The sequence below is a fragment of the Oncorhynchus tshawytscha genome, linkage group LG01 (genome assembly GCF_018296145.1).
Source record: "Oncorhynchus tshawytscha isolate Ot180627B linkage group LG01, Otsh_v2.0, whole genome shotgun sequence".
In the NCBI taxonomy this organism is placed as follows: domain Eukaryota; kingdom Metazoa; phylum Chordata; class Actinopteri; order Salmoniformes; family Salmonidae; genus Oncorhynchus; species Oncorhynchus tshawytscha.
This window is the reverse complement of record NC_056429.1, coordinates 90,836,664-90,859,717: the sequence shown is the minus strand read 5'-3', so window position 1 is coordinate 90,859,717 and position 23,054 is coordinate 90,836,664. Positions and strand designations below refer to the sequence as shown.

Below are 23,054 nucleotides of genomic sequence, written 5' to 3'. Positions count from 1 at the left end.
ATTTAGTTTTACTTGCAATTAAGAGCAGTTGGAGGCCACAGAAGGAGTGTTGTATGGCATTGAAGCCAATCTGGAGGTTTGTTAACATAGTGTTCAAAGAAGGGCCAGAAGTATACAGAATGGTGTCGTCTGCGTATAAGTGGATCAGAGAATCATCAGCAGCAAGAGCAACATCATTGATGCATACAGAGAAAAGAGTCAGCCTGAGAATTTAACCCTGTGGCACCCCCATAGAGACTGTCAGAGGTCCGGACAACAGGCCCTCTGATTTGACACACTGAACTCTGAGAAGTAGTTGGTGAACCCGGCGAGGCAGTCATTTCAGAAAACAAGGCTGTTGAGTCTGCCGATAAGAATGCGGTGAATGACAGAGTCAAAAACCTTGGCCAGGTCAATGAAGACAGCTGCACACTATTGTCTTTTATCGATGGCGGTTATGATATCGCTTAGGACCTTGAGCGTGGCTGAGGTGCACCTATGACCAGCTTGGAAATCAGATTGCACAGCGGGGAAGGTACGGTGGGATTTGAAATGGTCGGTGATTTGTTTGTTAACTTGGCTTTCGAAGACTTTAGAAAGGCAGGGTAGGATAGATATAGGTACGAACGAGAGGTTGAACAGGCTAGTAATAGGGGTTACAACAATTGTGGTGGATAATTTTTAGAAAGAGAGGGTCCAGATTGTCTAGCACAGCTGATTTGTGGGGCGGCAGGTAGCATAGTGGTTAGAGCGTTGGACTAGCAACCAAAAGGTTGCAAGATCAAATCCCTGAGCTGAAAAGGTAAACATTTGTTTTTCTGCTCCTGAACAAGGCAGTTAACCCACTGTTCCTAGGCTGACATTGAAAATAAGAATTTGTTCTTAACTGACTTGCCTAGTTAGATAAATGTAAGATTGTAGGGGTCCAGATTTTGCAGCAATTTCAGAACACCAGCTATCTGGAATTTGGTGAAGGAGGAATGGGAGAAGATTGGGCAAGTTTCTGTGGGGGGTGTAGGGGTAGCCAGGTGTAAAGCATGGCCAGCTGTAGAAAAATTATTTTTGAAATTCTCGATTATCGTAGATTTATCGGTGGTGACAGTGTTTCCTAGCCTCAGTGCAGTGGGCAGCTGGGAGGAGGTGCTCTTATTCCCCATGGACTTTACAGTGTCCCAGAACTTTTTGGAGTTTGTGCTACAGGATGCAAATTTCTGTTTGAAAAAGCTAGCCTTTGCTTTCCTAACTGCCTGTGTTCATTGGTTCCTAACTTCCCTGAAAACTTGCATATCGCAGGGGGCTATTTGATGCTAATGCAGTACGCCACAGGATGTTTTTGTGCTGGTCAAGGGCAGTCAAGTCTGGAGTGAACCAGGGGCTATATCTGTTTTTACTTCTACATTTTTGGAATGGGGCATGCTTCTTTAAGATGGTGAGGAAAGCACTTTTAAAGAACAACCAGGCATCCTCTACTGTTGGAATGAGGTCAATATCCTTCCAGGATACACGGGCCAGGTCGATTAGAAAGGCCTAGTCACTGAAGTGTTTTAGGGAGTGTTTGACAGTGATGAGGGGTGGTCCTTTGACCATGGACCCATTACAGACGCAGGCAATGAGGCAGTGATCGCTGAGATCCTGGTTGAAGACAGCAGAGGTGTATTTAGAGGGCAGGTTGGTCAGCATGATATCTATGAGGGTGCACGTGTTTAAGGATTTAGGGTTGTACCTGGTAGGTTCCTTCACAATTTGTGTGAGATTGAGGACATCTAGCTTAGATTGTAGGACAGCCGGGATGTTAAGCATGTGCCAGTTTAGGTCACCTAAAAGTACAAACTCTGAAGATAAATAGGGGGCAATTAATTCACATATGGGGTCCAGGACACAGTTGGGGGCTGAGGGGGTCTATAACAAGCGGCAACAGTGAGAGACTTATTTCTGGAAAGGTAGATTTTTAAAGTAGAATCTTGAACTGTTTGGGCACAGATCTGGAAAGCATGACATAACTTTGCAAGCTGTCTCTGCAGTAGATTGCAACTCCACCCCCTTTGGCAGTTCTATCTTGGTGGAAAATGTTGCAGTTGGGGATGGAAATTTCAGAATTTTATGTGGCCTTCCTTAGCCCGGATTCAGACACGTTTAGGACATCAGGCTTGGCGGAGTGTGCTAAAGCAGTGAATAAAAAAAACTTATGGAGGAGGCTTCTGATGTTAACATGCATGAAACCAAGTCCACAAATGATAGCAATTGGGGAATAGGAGTGGAACTGGGGGGATAAGGGTACGGCTAAAGGCTATAAGAACTGGTCATCTAGAGCGTTGGGGAGAGGGAATAAAAGGAGCAGAATTCTGGGTGTGGTAGAATAGATTCAGGGCATAATGTGCAGACAATGATACGGTAGGATGTGAGTACAGTGTAAATAAACCCAGGCGTTAAGTGACAATGAGAGAGGTTTTGTCTCTGGAGGCACCAGTTAAGCCAGGTGAGGCCTCTGCATGTGTGTGGGGTGGGACAAAAGAGCTATCTAAGGCATTTTGAGAGGGACTGAGGGCTCTACAGTGAAATAAAACAATAAGAACTGGCCAAGACAGCAGCAGACAAGGCATATTGACATTAGAGAGGCATAAAGCAATCACAGGTGTTGATCAGGAGAGCTAAGACAACAACGGGTAAATGGTGATGAATGGGCAGAGCGGGTTAGTTAGGACCTGAGTTGGAGGCTGGGGCCGACAGATAAACAAAATGAGGTACCGGGTTATTGAAACAGTCCATGGGGCATCAGCTGTGTAGCAGAGTGATCATGGGGTCAAAAGAGCAGCAATAGGTGAGTCAGGGAGCCATTCGGTAGTCACTACTACGCTAGGCGAGCAGGGGACACAGTGTTCAGAAAAGCTAGCGGGCAGGGGCTAGTAGATGGTTCTTCGGCAACATAACAGAATAGCCTGTTGAGACCACATCTGGAGGATCACCTCGGCAGTCCAGTCGTGATGGATTGGCGGGGCTCCATGTCGACAATAAAGGGTCCAGGCCAATTGGCAAAGGAGGTATTGTAGCCCTAGAATTAGCTGGTATATGGGCCTAGCTCGAGGCTATCTCAAGGCTAGCTGGTGCTTGCTTCTGGACAGAGGCGTTAGCTAACAGTAGCCACTCGTTTGCAGCTAGCTAGCTGCGATGATCCGGTGTAATGATCCAGAGTGGCAGGAATCCGGCGATGTGGTAGAGAGAAGCAGTCCGATATGCTCTGTGTTGATATCGCACTGTAGAGAATGGCAGGTGTTGTCCGAGCTAAGGCTGGCTTGGTGACCGAGAAAAAGGTGAAGACCACTAGCCGTGGCTCACAAAGACTAGTAACTAGTTAGGTGGCTAGCTCCTGATGGAAGTTCTAGTTATAAGGAATAAAAATAGCAGCTCCGTACCACATTGGGTTAGGTGGGTTGCAGGAAAGTATATTTTGTTTGTTGACCGAAAGTGAGATTAAGATATATGCAAAAAAGACTGGTTAATTATGGCTATTTACACGGGATAAGACATGGGATAAAACAAAGACAAACACACACGTCCTACTGCTACGCCATCTTGGTCAAGATGAGTAAGATGTGCAGGGCATTCAGTAGTCAAGCTCTGATTGGCCCAGTATGGGATGTAGATCCATCATAAAGATGAGTAAGATGTGCAGGATATTCAGCAGTCAGGCTCTGATTGGCCCAGCATGTGATGTAGATCCATCAGAAAGATGAGTAAGATGTGCAGGGCATTCAGCAGTCAGGCTTTGATTGGCCCAGTATGGGATATAGCGCTACTTCCTGTCGCCATGGGCCCTCGAACAACAGGGGAGGAATCCTGAAGCATGACTCAGGAGGAAGAGCTTATGACTCCAGCTTCCTGCCTGGGAGAATGCTTCACAGTTGTTCCAAGCTAGTGGGTTAGCCTAAACACTGAGTAAGTTACACAGCCATCAGCAGAACTAGGACAACTAACACATGACTCACACACACCATGTGGCAGGAAGAGCACTTTAACATGGTTTTTTTCTGCCGTGAAAAGATAATGGTGTGGAATAAAGGGGTAATTATCTCAGCCCTGTCAATTCCTCTCAAGTCAAAGCTGGAGCAAATTTGATTGGCCTAAAGATGAAGCACAACCTCTGACCCTTTTACATGTCTTCCCCTCCCCTTTTACTCACCCCGTTCAGGCTGCCCAGGTCCTTGACTTTGTGCTCATCGCTGGTCACCTCATAGTTGATGACCGCATGCTGCTTGTCAACACTCCGCGACTGTAAACACAAACCCAACAGTCACAGTCAGTAATGGTGTTACATATTGTTGAATGGTAACTTGACATCAATGATGAACTTGAAATGTTTTTGACATGATGAAAACAGTGTGTGCATGAAAGTTTAAACATCAACATTGTGACAATGTCAGTGTTTGGAGGAGGAATCACATGTATTGTTTACACAATTCTGCTTTGAAGTCAGATTATATTTCCATTCATAAAGCAGTTAGGCCCTGTTCAAATCTCTCACAGACAGAGATGGAAGCACAAACACACACACCAAGAAAGACACAACATGTAGAGAAAGTAGAGGGAGGAAGAGAGATAGTACAGAGAGCTATGGCATCCACACAGAGCTACGGCATCCACACAGAGAGCTTTGGCATCCACACAGAGAGCTACGGAATCCACACAGAGAGCTTCGGCATCCACACAGAGAGCTTCGGCATCCACACAGAGAGCTACGGCATCCACACAGAGAGCTACGGCATCCACAGAGAGCTACGGCATCCACACAGAGAGCTTCGGCATCCACACAGAGAGCTACGGCATCCACACAGAGAGCTACGGCATCCACACAGAGAGCTACGGCATCCACACAGAGAGCTACGGCATCCACACAGAGAGCTTAGGCATCCACACAGAGAGCTTAGGCATCCACACAAAGAGCTACGGCATCCACACAGAGAGCTACGGCATCCACACAGAGAGCTACGGCATCCACACAGAGAGCTTAGGCATCCACACAGAGAGCTTAGGCATCCACACAAAGAGCTACGGCATCCACACAGAGAGCTACGGCATCCACACAGAGAGCTTCGGCATCCACACAGAGAGCTTCGGCATCCACACAGAGAGCAAGGGCATCCATACAGAGAGCTTCAGCATCCACACAGAGCTTCGGAATCCACACAGAGAGCTACGGAATCCACACAGAGAGCTACGGTATCCACAAAGAGAGCTTCGGCATCCACACAGAGAGCTACGGCATCCACACAGAGAGCTACGGCATCCACACAGAGAGCTACGGCATCCACACAGAGAGCTACGGCATCCATACAATTTGAAGTAACTACGTTTCATGGTGAACATGAGTTGTCATATATAAATGTCAAATATAAAACAGTGTTTACACTAACATAAGTCTACTGTAGATAGCATAGCCTATTATAGAAACAGCATGACAGATGAATGCCTTCATGGAATAAATTATTTCAAACACAAACATGGCCCTTTGATTTGACTGTGGCCTAGTTGTGAGTGGTCCAGATTTGACTGTTATTAACTAGAAGAGGCCTAGTTGGAAGGGTCCAGATTTGACTGTTATTAACTAGAAGAGGCCTAGTTGTGAGTGGTCCAGATTTGACTGTTATTAACTAGAAGAGGCCTAGTTGGGAGTGGTCCAGATTTGACTGTTACTAACTAGAAGAGGCCTAGTTGGGAGTGGTCCTGGTTTGAGTATGATAACCTTGCGTTGGGAATCCATGCAATGGCTCTTAAACCCGTACATTCCTGAGACACCCATGTGACACCAAAAAGCCTGAGGCCAGTAAAAACAGTCACATGGCCCGGACCTCTTGGCGTATTTTCCATTGGCAGACTCACACTAAACAAAGTACCCAGTCTTCTCCACTCTTTCCCCCAGGTCATCAGAGAGACAAACCCTAGAAAACAGGATCCCTGTTTGGAAAAACAGCCTCCTTGTTCCTTTCCTTGCAACCCTGCTGATTTCAGCAGTAAAACTGCAGAGTGCCAGAGAGAAGTATCTTGCTGCACTCTGAACTGCTTGTTCTTTATAAACGTCTGTTTCTTTCTTTTAGCATGGCACCTTCTAACTCCTATTGGTGATGTGCTGATGTATTAATGACCTGCTGCTTAATTATAGGCTCATTTGTAGACAGGGACAAACTGAGGATTGAGGAGGTCGAAGGGGGACTACTTGATTAGTGTCTCCAAGAGTGTCTGTGAAGTCAGGGTTTCTAGTGGCTCAGAGTTAAGGACTGAAGCACTGTCAGTATTGCCACACACAGGCAACTCAGTTCCTTGAAAATAAATGTACTCTTCGTTATACAGAGCCAGGGCCTGGCAGAAACCTGACCAGTGAGTAATCAACTACTTAAGTTGGCTTGGAAAGTGTCATTTAGTTAGATTCAGAGTTGACATCAAAGAGCACAGAAAGTACATTAATATATTCTATTTAAGTTGTACTGTGACACTATTTTAAGGGTTGACATACAAACAATAGGTTTAACAATTAGTTTTACTACCCTTGCTGTCGCTTTGAAACCTATGTCTAAGGCCTAGATTCAAACCGTAGCACTAAAGATCCACGCTGTAGTGAGATTAAAATTGAAAGGTAACGTCCCAAATGAGATGACATGTGCAGCATTTACAGTCAATATAGTTTCCGCGAACGTGGGAGAATTCCCTTTAAATTTCACTCGTGCAATACCACGGATCTTCTACGATACGGATTGAATCAAGCTCTAAAGATATTCCATGATATACGCAGCTACACCACACCCATTCTCTGCTCCACACTTGGCAATGCAGCAGCCACTCTACTTCCTAAGGAGCCCTCCTGTCTGGATGGACCTAACTCAACATGTATCTGCCCCACTTTCTAGAAACATCTCTGTCTGAGACTTTCTCGATCACACACATGCATGCACAGAGACACACACACACACACGCGTACAGACACAGGCACACACATAGACCCATATACAGTTGAAGTCAGAAGTTTACATACACTTATGTTGGAGTCACTAAAACTTGTTTTTCAAGCACTCCACACATTTCTTGTTAACAAACTATAGTTTTGGCAAGTCAGTTAGGACATCTACTTTGTGCATGACACAAGTCATTTTTCAAACAATTGTTTACAGACAGATTATTTCACTTATAATTCACTGCATCATAATTCCAGTGGGTCAGAAGTTTACATACACTAAGTTGACTGTGCCTCTAAACAGCTTGGAAAATTCCAGAAAATGATGTCATGGCTTTAGAAGCTTTTGATAGGCTAATTGACATCATTTGAATCAATTGGAGGTGTACCTGTGGATATATTTCAAGGCCTACCTTCAAACTCAGTGCCTCTTTGCTTGACATCATGGGAAAATCAAAAGGAAATAAGCCAAGACCTCGGGAAAAAATGGTAAACCTCTACAAGTCTGGTTCATCCTGGGGAGCAATTTCCAAACGCCTGAAGGTACCACGTTCACCTGTACAAACAATAGTACGCAAGAATAGACACCATGGGGCCACTTAGCCATCATACCGCTCAGGAAGGAGACGTGTTCTGTCTCCTAGAGATTAACTTCTGAGTGTAGGGGCCAGTATTTTGATGTTTGTATGAAATTTCTCAGGCCCAGAATCTAGAATATGCGTATATTTGTCAGATTAGGATAGAAAACACTCTAACGTTTCCAAAACTGTCAAAATATTGTCTGTGAGTATAACAGAACTGATATTGCAGGCAAAAACCTGAGGAAAATCCAACCAAGAAGTGCTGTTTTTCCTGAAACCTCTCGGTTCCATTGCATGCCTTCCTTCCATTTAAAGGGATATCAACCAGATTCCTTTCTCTATGGCTTCCACATGGTGTGAACAGTCTTTAGACATAGTTTCAGGCTTTTATTCTGAAAAATGAGTGAGAAGGATCACATCGCGTCAGTGGATGGCTGGGTGCCAGCAGAGTTTTGCATGCGCAACAGCTTGGAGCAGACATTTTCTATCTCTCTCCTATTGAAAAGGCTACGGTCCGGTTGAAATATTATTGATTATTTATTGTAAAAACAACCGGAGGATTGATTATAAAAAACATTTTGACATGTTTCTACGAACTTTACGGACACTATTTGGAATTTTTGTCTGCCCCGTCGTGACCTCTTGAGCCTGTGGATTTCTGACCAAAACGCGCCAACCAAGGAGGTATTTTGGATATAAAAATTATCTTTATGGAACAAATGGAACATTTATTGGGTAACTGGGAGTCTCGTGAGTGTAAACATCCGAAGATCATCAAAGGTAAGCGATTTGGGCCTCCCGGGTGGCGCAGTGGTTAAGGGCGCTGTACTGCAGCGCCAGCTGTGTCATCAGAGACTGGGTTCACGCCCAGGCTCTGTCATAACCGGCCGCGACCTGGAGGTCCGTGGGGCGACGCACAATTGGCCTAGCGTTGCCCGGGTTAGGGAGGGGTTGGCCGGTAGGGATGTCCTTGTCTCATCGCGCACCAGTGACTCCTGTGGCGGGCGGGTGCAGTGCGCGCCAACCAAGGTTGCCAGGTGCACGGTGTTTCCTCCGACACATTGGTGCGGCTGGCTTCTGGGTTGGATGGCGCTGTGTTAAGAAGCAGTGCGGCTTGGTATCGGAGGACGCATGACTTTCAATCTTTGTCTCTCCCGAGCCCGTACGGGAGTTGTAGCGATGAGACAAGATAGTAGCTACTAAAACAATTGGATATCACAAAATTGGGGAGAAACGGGGTAAAAAATATAAAAAATAAAGGTAAGCGATTCATTTTATTGCTTTTCTGACTTTCGTGACCAATCTACTTTGTTGCAAGCTGTTTATAATGTTTTGTCTGCTGAGAGAGATGTCCTAACATAAACGCTTAGATAGCTTTTGCTGTAAAGCTTTTTTGAAATCTGACACACCAGGTGGATTAACAAAAAGCTAAACTGTGTTTTGCTATATTGCACTTGTGATTTCGTGAAAATGTAATATTTTTAGTAATTTAATTTGAATTTGGCGCTCTGCAATTCAGCGGATGTTGACGAAAATTATCCCGTTAGCGGGATGGGTGCGCCAAGAATTTAATGTACTTTGGTGTGAAACGTGCAAATCAATCCCATAACAACAGCAAAGGACCCTGTGAAGATGCTGGAGGACACAGGTACAAAAGTATCTATATCCACAGTAAAATGAGTCCTATACCGACATAACCTGAAAGACCGCTCAGCAAGGAAGAAGCCACTGCTCCAAAACCGCAATAAACAAAACAGACTACGGTTTGCAACTGCACATGGGGACAAAGATCGTACTTTTTGGAGAAATGTCCTCTGGTCTGATGAAACAAAAATAGAACTGTTTGGCCATAATGACCATTGTTATGTTTGGAGGAAAAAGGGGGAGGCTTGCAACTGTGAAGCACGGAGGTGGCAGCATCATGTTGTGGGGGTGCTTTGCTGCAGGAGGGACTGGTGCACTTCACAAAATTGATGTCATCATGAGGAAGGAAAATGATGTGGATACATTGAAGCAACATCTCAAAACATCAGTTAGGAAATTAAAGCTTGGTCGCAAATGGGTCTTCCAAATGGACAATGACCCCAAGCATACTTCCAAAGTTGTAGCAAAATGGCTTAAGGACAACAAAGTCAAGGTATTGGAGTGGCCATCACAAAGCTCTGACCTCAATCCCATAGAAAATTTGTGGGAGGAACTGAAAAAGCGTGTGCGAGCAAGGAGGCCTACAAACTTTACTCCGTTACTCCAGCTCTGTCAGGAGGAATGGGCCAAAATTCACCCAACTTATTGTGGGAAGCTTGTGGAAGGCTACCCAAAACATTTGACCCAAGTTAAACAATTCAAAGGCAATGCTACCAAATACTTATTGATTGTATGTAGATTTCTGACCCACTGGGAATGTGATGAAAGAAATAAAAGCTGAAATTAATTATTCTCACGAATATTATTCTGACATTTCACATTCTTAAAATGAAGTGATGATCCTAACTGACCTAAAATACGGAATTTTTACTCAGATTAAATATTCAGGAATTGTGAAACTGAGTTTAAATGTATTGAGGCTGAGGTGTATGTACAGTTGAAGTCTGAAGTTTACATACACCTTAGCCAAATACATGAAACTCAGTTTTTCACAATTCCTGACATTTAATCCTAGTAAAAATGTAATGTGTATCATGTTGCGTTGTGTTGTATTATGTTGTGTTGTATCATATTCTGTTGTGATGTGTCATGTTGTGGTGTGTCATGTCGTGTTGTATGATTTTGTGCTGTGTTGTCTGTGTCATGGTGTGTTTGGTCGTGTTGTGTTGTATCATGTTTCTTGTGTCATGTTGTATGATGTTGTGTTGTATGATGTTGTGCTGTAACATGGTGTATTGTATCATGTTGTATCATGGTGTGCTGTATCATTTTGTTTTGTGTCCTGGTGTGTTGTATCATGTTGTATCATGTTTTTTTGTGTCATGTTGTGTTGTATCATGTTTTTTTGTGTCATGTTGTGTTGTATCATGCTTTTTGTGTCATGTTGTGCTGTATCATGTTGTCCTGTAACATGTTGTCTTGTATCATGTTGTCTTGTATCATGTTGTGTTGTATCATGTGTTGTATCATGTGTTGTGTTGTATCATGTGTTGTGTTGTATCATGTGTTGTGTTGTATCATGTTGTGTTGTATCATGTTGTCTTGTATCATGTTGTCTTGTATCATGTTGTCTTGTATCATGTTGTCTTGTATCATGTTGTCTTGTATCATGTTGTCTTGTATCATGTTGTGTTGTATCATGTGTTGTGTTGTATCATGTTGTGTTGTATCATGCTTTTTGTGTCATGTTGTGCTGTATCATGTTGTCCTGTAACATGTTGTCTTGTATCATGTTGTGTTGTATCATGTTGTGTTGTGTTGTATGATGTGTGGTGTTGTAACAGCTTGTGTTGTTCATGTTATGTTGTAAAAGGTTCTGTTGTATCATGTGATGCTGTAACGTGTTGTATCAATTGGAGCCATGCTCACCTGCAGCATGAGCTCGCAGTCGTCTCGGCCGACGAAGATCATCTCCAGGGGCAGACGGTGACGAGTGCCCCCGCTGCTCACCAGGAACCATGATGTGAGACTCATCTCTGCTACGCTACTCACTCCAACCATATGTCATCCTGAGAGAGAGAGCGAGAGAGAGATTGAAAAAGCTTCTTCTACTTTCCCAAACGCACAAGTGGTTATCTCCACCTTGCTACCACAAAAATACGTCCACCCTGCTACCATTCAGCGGGTAAACGCAAGTATTTCCCGTGACAGTACCTCAAAACCAAATGTTTAACTGGCCCACCACTCCACCCTGGACTTGAACAGCCTTTACGACCAGGTCCACCTGTACAAGGCAGCAGTGCCCACCTTCGCCCGGACCCTAAAGGACACCGCTCTCAAACGCAGCCCCAACACTTCACACAGGAGCAACAGATCAATAGACACCCACACCCCAACCAATCAATACCCCACAAGTCAAACATGCCCACACCTCATTTAGGCCCCCTCAGATCAGACCTATGCCCCTCCTGCCCACCCCATGCCGCGCACTCCCACAAAGAGGGCCCCAACATGGAACTCACACATACTCCCAGGCCGTGAGCAAGCAAACTGGCCCAACCCCCACTCTTACACTATCCCAAGCCATTGGCAATGTACCAGATGCTCAGCAGGCTCTGCTAACACTTACTGGTCTGAGGCCAAACCACACAACCAACAACATTTGACACCTTATGGAACACAAAGCCTTCACTATATCTTCCTGGAATACCCGAGGCCTGAGGTCATCTGCCTTTGGCCTAAAGAGCGGGAACCTTGACTTGACCAAAGAAATCAGAAATACAGACATTGTCATCCTACAAGAAACATGGTATAGAGGAGACGGATCCACTGGTTGCACTATAGGTTACAGAGAGCTGGAAATCCCATCCACCAACCTCCCAGGTGTGAAACAGGGAAGGGACTCTGGGGGTATGCTAATTTGATATAGAGCAGACCTAACTCACTATATTAAATTTATCAAAACAGGAACATTTTACATTTGATGAGAAATTCAAAAGGAAACAACCTACAGTTGAAGTCAGAAGTTTACATACACCTTAGCCAAATACATTTACACTCAGTTTCACAATTCCTGACATTTAATCCTAGTAAAAATTCCCTGTATTAGGTAAATTAGGATCACCACTTTATTTTAAGAATGTGAAATGTCAGAATAATAGTAGAGTGATTTATTTCAGCTTTTATTTATTTTATCACACTCCCAGTGGGACAGAAGTTTACATACCCTCAATGTCACGTTCTGACCTTAGTTCCTTTGTTTTGTCTTTTGTTTTAGTATGGTCAGGGCGTGAGTTGGGTGGGTTGTCTGTTAGTTTGTCTATTATTTTCTATTTCTGTGTTTGGCCTGGTATGGTTCTTAATCTGAGGCAGCTGTCAATCGTTGTCCCTGATTGAGAACCATATTTTTAGCCTGTTTTCCATTGTGTTTTGTGGGTGTTTGTTTTCAGTCTTCGTGTGTCTACACCAGACAGAACTGTTCATGGTTGTTTCTTAGTTGTTTTGTTATTCAGTGTTCAGTTTACTTTATTAAAAAGATGAACATGTACCACGCTGCGCATTGGTCCTCACCTTCTTCCCACGACAGCCGTTACACTCAATTAATATTTGGTAGCATTGCCTTTAAATTGTTTAACTTAGGTCAAACGTTTCGGGTAGCCTTCCACAAGCTTCCCACAATAAGTTGGTTGAATTTTGGCCCATTCCTCCTGCCAGAGCTGGTGTAACTGAGTCAGGTTTGTAGGACTCTTTGCTCGCACACGGTTTTTCAGTTCTGCCCACAAATGTTCTATAGGATTGAGGTCAGGGCTTTGTGATGGCCACTCCAATACCTTGACATTGTTGTCCTTACGCCATTTTGCCACAACTTTGGAAGTATGCTTGGGGTCATTGTCCATTTGGAAGACACATTTGCGACCAAGCTTTGACTTCCTGACTGATATCTTGAGATGTTGCATCAATATATCCACATCATTTTCCTACCTCATGATGCCATCTATTTTGTGAAGTTCCCCAGTCACTCCTGCAGCAAAGCACTCCCACAACATGATGCTGCCATCCCTGTGCTTCACGGTTGGGATGGTGTTCTTTGGCTTGCAAGCCTCCCCCTTTTTCCTCCAAACATAACGATGGTCATTATGGCCAACGATCTTTGTCCTCATGTGCAGTTGGAAACCATAGTCTGTTTTTTTTTTATGGCGGTTTTGGAGCAGTGGCTTCTTCCTTGCTGAGCGGCATTTCAGGTTATGTCGATATAGGACTCGTTTTACTGTGGATATAGATACTTTTGTACCTGTGTCCTCCAGCATCTTCACAGGGTCCTTTGTTGCGATTGATTTGCACTTTTCGCACCAAAGTACATTCATCTCTAGGAGACAGAACACGTCTCCTTCCTGAGTGATATGACGGCTGTGTGGTCCCATTGTGTTTATACTTGCGTACTATTGTTTGTACAGATGAACGTGGTACCTTCAGACATTTGGAAATTGCTCCCAAAGATGAACCAGACTTGTGGAGATCTACAATTATTTTTCTGAAGTCTTGGCTGATTTCTTTTGATTTTTCCCATGATGTCAAGCAAAGAGGCACTGAGTTTGAAGGTAGGCCTTGAAATACATCCACAGGTACACATCCAATTGACTCAAATAATGTAAATTAGCCCATCATAAGCTTCTAAAGCCAAGACATAATTTTCTGAATGGTCAAAGTTGCTTAGAGGCACAGTCAACTTAGTGTATGTAAACTTTTAACCCACTGGAATTGTGATACAGTGAAATAATCTGTAAAACGTTGTTGGAAAAATTACTTCTGTCATGCACAAAGTAGATGTCCTAACCGACCAAACTATGCCAAAACTATGGTTTGTTAACAAGAAATGTGTGGAGTGGTTGAAAAACGAGTTTTAATGACTCCAGCCTACGAGTATGTAAACTTCCGACTTCATGTATATACTGTATCCTGCATCCTACACTAAGTTTTCCCTAATCTTGGGGGAATGGAACTGTCGTCTGGGTAGTAATATAGAGTGGTGAGAATTCTGGAGAAGACAGCTCTCCTAATGTTAGTGTGCATGTGTGTGCGTAAATAAGAAGCATGGTATAAAAGGAATGTCTTTGTATATCACTTGCTGAGCTCTCGTGAATAAACATTTGATTTGACTTCTGTAAGTTGGGAATTCTGTCAGTTTCATTTAAACCAGAACTTTACAAACTCTGGGTTGCTGACAATTTAGAATAATTGAAATTTATGAACATTGATAACAATGTGAAAAATGTGATTTTCCGTTGTTTCATCTATATTTCTACACTATGAGTTTGGAATAATACTGTGAACTTGTGAACATTATAATAATGCCCTTTTAGTGTAAGCGCTGTTTGAAAACACAGCCTGAAATTTCAGCCTGTTTTTGTGGGAGGGATTTTCGGCCTTCCATGGCGACATCACCATATGGTAAATGAGTTAATAGACCAATAAGAGTTCCAAACTAGAGGTTGACCGATTTTAAACGGAATGGACGATTAATTAGGGCCGATTTCAAGTTTTCTTAACAATCAGAACACAGTATTTTTGGGTGCTGATTTTGCCAATTAAAAAAATTATAATAATTATACCTTTATTTAACTATGCAAGTCGGTTAAGAACACATTCTTATTTTCAATGACTGCCTAGGAACGGTGGGTTTAACTGCCTTGTTCAGGGGCAGAACGACAGATTTTTACCTTGTCAGCTCGGGGATCCAATCTTGCAACCTTACAGTTAACTAGTCCAACGCTCTAATCGCCTGCTTCTCATTGCACTCCACGAGGAGCCTGCCTGTTACCCGAATGCAGTAAAAGCCAAGGTAAGTTGCTAGCTAGCAACGTAATAACACCTTTGATTGGGATCGATTTCCCTGATAATTTATTGTTAAAACGAGAGGCTTCCTGGATCTTTAACTTAAAGACCCTTGCGCCCTTCGGTCTCAACGTAGACTTTGATCTGGAGCCATTCTTGTGATTATTGTGACTTTGCCATTGTAATTGTTTGTAAGCTTGTGTAGTCAAATTAATCTATGATCGTATGCTATCCATTTGTTGTTTGTATGCTGTTCTTTGTATGACATTATAATATTTGATAATTAACCAATGATATTAGGCCACTCTTGGCCATGACACACCTGTGTCTTTTGACACTATATAAACGAGTCATCCCACAGTGTTTGTGATTATACCCTGATGAAGACAGCTTGGCTGTTTTTGCATCTGAGCTCCTAGAGTGTGCAGCTCTCTTTTATTTTATAATCATGAAACATACACCTCCGCCTTTCTTCCTACCAGATAATTATTTATTCCTATCTACACAATGTATTGAAAAACCAGCTGGCTGTATGGACGAGGACAGTATATCCAGAGAGAGCCATGATTCCGTGAAACAGAGTATGTTACAGTCCCTGATATCTATCTGGAAGGAGATCCTCACCCTGAGCTCGTCAACTTTATTGCTCAGGGACTGAACATTAGCGTGTAATATACCCGGAAGTGGTGGATGGTGTGCACGCCTCCTGAGTCTGACTAAAAGTAGTCTCCAAATACCTCTTCTCCGCCGGCGGAATCTTGGAGCTACCTCTGTGATAAGTTAAGTCGCCTTGGAAGGTACGAAAAAAGGATCCAATTCAGGAAAGTCGTATTCTTGGTCAAAATGCTGGTGAGTTACTGCCTCTCTGATATCCAAAACTTCTTTCCAGCTGTATCTAGTAACGCAAAGGACGTTCTGGGCTAATAATGTGAGAAATAACATTACAAATAAGACTGTAAATTTGCTTAGAAGCCTGAAACAAGGCGGCCATGTCCATCGGCGTCATCTGCAATGACTCATTTACATAACGCAACATTTTTTGAGTTGAAAATGTGATGGAAACCCATTTCACTTGTATTTTGTATTCAGTTCAAGGGAATTTCAACGCAAAAGTTGTTTTCATGTGCACTGCGTCCTCACACACAGCCTTTTATCCACAACAAATCAATTTGATGGAAACACATCTCTGGTGGGAAAATGTGCATTTTGTTTTTATGAAGATTTTTGAATATTCACATTGAAAATCTGTCACGAATTGTATGGCAACCTAGCTAGTAAGGTACTTAATTGTTACAAATAATTTGATAATAAGATTTTTTTTAAACAGCTGCATTGAACCTTTAACTTCACTAGGGTAGGGGGCACTATTTTCACCTCCGGATGAAAAGAGTGCCCAAAGTAAACTGCCTGCTACTCAGACCCAGAAGCTAGGATATGCATATAATAGAAAACACTCTAAAGTTTCCAAAACTGTTAAAATAATGTCTGAGTATAACAAAACTGATTTGGCAGGCAAAAACCTGAGAAAAATCCATCCAGGAAGTGGGATTTTTTAAATGTTTGTAGTTTTATTGAATGCCATTACAGTATCCATTGACGTAGGATTCAAATTGCACTTCCTATGGCTTCCCCTAGATGTCAACAGTGTTTAGAAATTGTTTCAGGCTTGTATTCTGAAAAATGAGAGAGTAAGACCACTCTGCATGAATGGACCCTACAGTGTCCCAGAGGTTTTTCATGCGTACGTCCGAGTGCGCGCTTTTCTTGTTTACCTTTTATATTGACGACGTTATTGTCCGGTTGAAATATTATCGATTATTTAGAATAAAAGCAACCTGAGGATTGATTCTAAATATCGTTTGACATGTTTCTACAAACTTTACGGACACTATTTGGATTTTTCATCTACCTTTTGTGACTGCGTTTGAGCCTGTGGATTGCTGAAGAAAGCGTGCAAACAAAACTGAGGTTTTTGGCTATAAAGTGGGACTTTATCGGACATGTATTAACTATTTGTAATGATTTGTCTGCTGGGCGCTGTTCTCAGATAATCGCATGGTATGTTTTCGCTGTAAAGCCTTTTTGAAATCTGGCACCGTGGTTGGATTAACAAGAAGTTCATTAAACCGATGTACAACACTTGTATGTTTTATGAATTTTTATAACGGGTACCCTAGTGAGGTTAATTAACTACTTGTGGGCCGGTGGCAGTATTCAGTATTTTGGATGACTGACGTGCCCAAAGTAAACTGCCTGTTACTTAGGCCCAGAAGCTAGGATATGCATTTAAGTGGTATTATTAAATAGATAACACTCTGAAGTTAATGTCTGTGAGTATAACAGAATTGATATGGCAGGTGAAAACCCAAGGAGAATCCATCCGGGAATTTATTTTTTGAGCTCACCTGTAACGGTTTTCTTGACGTGAAGGAGAGGCGGACCAAAGCGCAGCGTGGTTATTTTGATTCATGTTTAATAAAGCACTTCACATGAACAAACTAACAAAAACAAGAAACGTGAAAACCCAAAACAGTCCTATCTGGTGGAAACACAGAGACAGGAACAAACACACCGTGAAACCCAGGCTACCTAAGTATGATTCTCAATCAGAGACAACTAATGACACCTGCCTCTGATTGAGAACCATACTAGGCCGAACCATAGAAATACCCAAATCATAGAAAAACAAACAGACTGCCCACCCCAACTCACGCCCTGCCCATACTAAATAATGACAAAACAAAGGAAATAAAGGTCAGAACGTGACATCACCACTCATTATAATGGCTGTCTATGGGAATACCAAAGGAATACCTCCCAGATTGCAGTTCCTCGGGCTTCCAGTTGATGTCAACAGTCGTTAGACAGAGTTTCAGCACTGTTTTTATGAAAAATATGCTAGAATTTGTAGTTTTTCTAAGTTGCTCCCATTTGGCTGTAGTGTTGTGGTGTGAGTCAGTGAGGGCTTGCACTTCGTTATTTATCTCCGGTAATGAACATACTATTCTCTGTCTTAAATTTTTGCATTTTTTTACATATTAGGGTACCTGAGGATTGAGTGGAAATGTTGTTTGACTTGTTTGGACAAAGTTTATTGGTGACTTTTGGGTTTCATTTGTATGCATTTTGAACGAGGGAAACCGGTGTATTATTGAATCAAGCGTGCCAACTATACTGACTTTTTTGGGATATAAAGAAGGACTTTATCGAACAAAAGGACCATTTGTTATGTAGCTGGGACCCTTGGGATTGCAAAAAGAGGAAGATCTTCAAAGGTAAGTGATTTATTTTATTGCTATTTCTGACTTTTTTGACACCTCTGCTTGGTTGGAAAATGTTTGGAATGCTTTTGTATGCTGGGCGCTGTCACAAAACATCACTGTTCTAGAGGAGATCTGCATGGAGGAATGGGCCAAAATACCAGCAACAGTGTGTGAAAACCTTGTGAAGACTTACAGAAAACGTTTGACCTATGTCATTGCCAACAAAGGGTATATAACAAAGTATTGAGAAACTTTTGTTATTGACCAAATACGTATTTTCCACCATAATTTGGAAATAAATTAATAAAAAATCCTACAATGTGATTTTCTGGATTTTTTTTCTGATTTTGTCTGTCATATTGAAGTGTACCTATGATGAAAATTACAGGCCTCTCTCATCTTTTTAAGTGGGAGAAATTGCACAATGGGTGGCTGACTAAATACTTTTTTGCCCCACTGTATATGAATTCATGCAGGATTTCCTCAGCATCCATCTGCAAAACTCCCTGAAATACAGTGAAAGACAAGATTGTGTAGTTCAGGATAGGTCTAGTATACAGTCAATGTAAAAAAAGTAATGTGTGCAGTTTGCAACATCACAGTGCTAAAGTGAACAATACAAACCTCCACATACTCATGCCGCAGCAGTTTCACCCTCTGAATTCCGCTCAAAAGGCACTCGATAAAGTTGTTTCATTTGAACCTGATGTCTTTTCAGGATGCGTGCCAGTGTTGACTGAGAGACCTGATGAACATTATTGAAAATGGCATGGTCACCGATAATGTTGGCTTGTAGTTCTCTGAGCCTGATGGACATTATTGAAAATGGCATGATCACCAATAATGTTGGCTTGTAGTTCTCTGAGCCTGATGGACATTATTGAAAATGGCATGGTTACCGATAATGTTGGCTTGTAGTTCTCTGAGCCTGATAGCATTATTGGCCAAAACCATGTTTATTATCTCTCTTGTTCTTGCGTGAATATGGGCCCCCTTCCTCCTTGTCGTTCCTGACCCTCAATCCTATGTAGAGAATAATACATGTAACTTAGTGTACAATGTCACAGGAAGAGGTATCAAAAGTGCTGATATGGTGCTGACAATAAGCTGCTGATTACTGTAACTGTGGACAGATCTTCTACCTGTTTTCCTGTCGAAAAGCCCTTATGACAGATGCCACCGTATATCTGCTAAGATTTCCCAGCCTCCCTCAGCGTCAATCCGTGGTTCACAACATGGTCCACTAGTGTTGCACGAATGTCATTTGATAAGTTTGGTCCTCTTCTTCTTTGTGCACGTTCTCCTCCTGCTTCAGGTCTTCCTCGACCTCGGCCTCGGCCTCTGCCTCTTCCTCTACCTCCTTCTCCTCCTCTGTGTACTCCTCCTCTCACCCTCACTCTTCTACTGACTCCTTCCATTTTGGTTGAAGGCAGGTGAACCTACCTGCTGCATTTTTATAGTGCTTAAACCTGATTGGTGTGTCTACAATTCACCTAATGGCTGTGTTTAACAGATTGGCTCATATGTGTGGTATTTTGACAGTCAGTTCTTTGGAATTGCAAGGAAGATACATCATGATATACTTCTGTGTCTGATGTTTACAAGTGTGTTTAGTGTTGTGCCAATCACTGTGTGTAATGTTTTGCAAATAGTGTGAAGCTGACAATGTGCTTACGGTTGTGCAAATCTAGCCTTGTGTTTTGCTCCTTGAGTGTAAGGTTTTGCTAATTGTGGGAAAAGTTAAATTTGAGTGTGTAAGCAATCGTAAACAACTGTAACATGAGTCTTCAATATTCCCAGGTAAGAAGTTTTAGGTTGTAGTTATTATAGGAATTATAGGACTATTTCCCTCTAATTTTAATTTTTTATTTTATTTATCTGTTATTTTACCAGGTAAGTTGACTGAGAACACATTCTCATTTGCAGCAACGACCTGGGAAATAGTTACAGGGGAGGGGGATGAATGAGCCAATTGTAAACTGGTGATTATTAGGTGACCGTGATGGTTTGAGGGCCAGTTTGGGAATTTAGCCAGGACACCGGGGTAAACACCCCTACTCTTACGATAAGTGCCATGGGATCTTTAATGACCGCAGAGAGTCAGGACTAGAGGTCGACCAATTAATCGGAATGGCCGATTAATTAGTACCGATTTCAAGTTTTCATAACAATCGGAAATAGTTTTTTTTGGGCCCCATGCAGAGCAAGGGGAACAACCACTAGAAGGCTCAGAGCGAGTGACGTTTGAAACACTATTAGCGCGCGCTAACTAGCTAGCCATTTCACTTCGGTTACACCAGCCTCATCTCGGGAGTTGATAGGCTTGATGTCATAAACAGCGCAATGCTTGACGCACAACTGCTGCTGGCAAAACTCACGAAAGTGCTGTTTGAATGAATGTTTACAAGCCTGCTTCTGCCTACCACCGCTCAGTCAGATACTTAAATACTTGTATGCTTGTATGCTCAGTCAGATGATATGCAACGCAGAACACGCTAGATAATATCTAGTAATATCATCAACCATGTGTAGTTAACTTAAGGTATAGGGGTCAGCATTTTCACTTTTGGATAAATAGCGTGCCCAATTTCAACTTCCTGCTACTCATGCCAAGAATATAAGATATGCATATTATTAGTAGATGTGGATAGAAAACACTCTGAAGTTTCTAAAACTGTTTGAATCATGTCTGTGAGTATAACAGAACTTATGTAGCAGGCAAAACCCTGAGGACTAACAGTTCAGAATTTTTTGTTTTAGGTCTCTGTCTGTTCAGTGAGTTCTCATTGGGAGTTGTTTTCAGTTCCTACCGCTTCCACTGGATGCCACCAGTCTTTGGAATTTGGTTGAGGTTATTCCTTTGTGCAATGAAGAATAACAGCCATCTAGGAAATGGGTAACACTGTTGATTTGCGAAAGACTTGAAAAGTAGCGTTGGTTTGTTGTCTTCCTGTATTGAACACAGATAGACCCGTCTTCAATTTGATCGATTTATTAATGTTTAAAAATACCTAAAGTTGTATTACAAAAGTAGTTTGAAATGTTTTGGCAAAGTTTCCAGGGACTTTTGAGATTTTGTAATGACGTTGCTCAATTTGGAAGCTCTTTTTTTCTGGATCAAACGCACCAAATAAATGGACATTTTGGATATATATGGACGGAATTAATCGAACAAACGGACCAATTGTGATGTTTATGGGACATATTGGAGTGCCAACAAAAGTAGCTAGTCAAAGGTAAGGCATGTTTTATATTTTATTTCTGCGTTTTGTGTAGCGCCTGCAGGGTTGAAATATGCCACTCTCTTTGTTTACTGTTGTGCTATCATCAGATAATAGCTTCTTATGCTTTCGCCGAAAAGCCTTTTTAAAATCTGACATGTTGGCTGGATTCACAACGAGTGTAGCTTTTAATTTAGTATCTTACATGTGTGATTTAATGAAAGTTTGATTTTTATATAATTTTATTTGAATTTGCCGCGCTGCATTTTCCCTGGCTTTTGGTCAAGTGGGATGCAAGCGTCCCCTATACCATAAGGAGTTAACTAGTGATTATGATTGATTGTGTTTTATAAGATAAGTTTAATGCTAGCTAGCAACTTACCTTGGCTTACTGAATTCGCGTACAGGCAGTCTCCTTGTGGAGTGCAACGAGAGAGAGGCAGGCCGTTATTGCGTTGGACTAGTTAACTGTAAGGTTGCAAGATTGGAAAACCCGGGGTGACAAGCTGAAAATCTGTCGTTCTGCCCCTGAACGAGGCAGTTAACCCACCGTTCCTAGGCCGTCATTGAAAATAAGAATGTGTTCTTAACTGACTTCTGTGTAAGAGGTGAAAAGCTAATCATACACATTGTGGAAAATTAGCTTGTTTTGCCTTATAGGGGCTACTGTTACTGCATGAGAATATGTTTAAAACACAGAGTAGTTTTTCAAATCACAAATGCAGTGTAACAATCTAACCTCCTGTCCAAGGGGATTGAAAGACGAGCGAAGGCCATCCTCAGGAAGCATTGAGCTTACTTCCTGTTTCTCATGCCTTCTCCTCCTCACAAAGCATTCACAGTCACATGTTTGTTAGTGTCTTGATGCTGTAGTGTTTGCCCTTCATGTTCTGATACTTTAATGTTACCCCTTCCTTGTGTTTTTTGTAATAAATAATAATATATATTTTTTTTTTTACAAAAAGCATGCACAGTCAGCTTAGAACAATCCAGCTCTCTGACATGGGAGGTGCGTGTGTGTGTGTGTGTGGTGTGTGTGTGTGGGGGGTCCTACTAGCCAAGACAATGAAGTCATCCCTTAAAGGACAAAAATAATTGGAGAAAGCACAAGTGAATCTAGCATAATCAGCTCTTTGGCTAATCCCCTTCTAAGCCATAGCTTTACTTTATCTAAATACAACATGACAAATTGTGTAAGTAGTATAGTGATCTCATTCCAGCCATTCAAAATCATTCCCTCCTCGCTAAAAAATCAGATTTCAGGCTCCCTCTGAGAGAAAGTGACATATGAATGGAGCGTTCTCTTCCGGGTGTCTCTAATGTGTTTCTCTCCTGTGACCATGGATCATCCAAGTAGCGCCATGGTCACATGATGCAACAGTCCCTCAGCCTCCTTATCCCATCATAGGCCAGGGCTACTGACTCAGACCACCTATCACTGCCAGATGCGTGCGCACACACACACACAAAATAATGCATAGGCAATCTGTGCAAGCACTCCCACATATATCCAAGATGCTGAGGCAGGTGTTTCAGTAAAGGCTGCCATGTTAAATGTGGCCTCCTGTCAACTAAATGGAACTAGATTGTAAAACCTCATAAATGAAATAGCTTGTAAAACCTCATAAATGAAATAGCTTGCCTGATCTTCTTT

The 23,054-nt window shown here is 42.3% G+C and overlaps 1 protein-coding gene across 2 annotated transcripts in view; it reads right to left on the bottom strand.

Moving 5' to 3' along the window:
- Nucleotides 1–23,054, bottom strand: part of LOC112260028 (centrosomal protein of 170 kDa) — a 100,682-nt gene that overhangs the window by 70,677 nt on the left and 6,951 nt on the right. For both annotated transcript variants that reach the window (XM_042327304.1, XM_042327301.1), the window contains 2 exons: nucleotides 11,014–11,153; nucleotides 4,157–4,246 (listed from right to left, as the gene is read on the bottom strand). In XM_042327304.1, coding sequence (XP_042183238.1) covers nucleotides 4,157–4,246; nucleotides 11,014–11,145 — 222 coding nt within the window. In that variant the 5' untranslated portion in view covers nucleotides 11,146–11,153. The remainder of the gene's footprint in view (nucleotides 1–4,156; nucleotides 4,247–11,013; nucleotides 11,154–23,054) is intronic.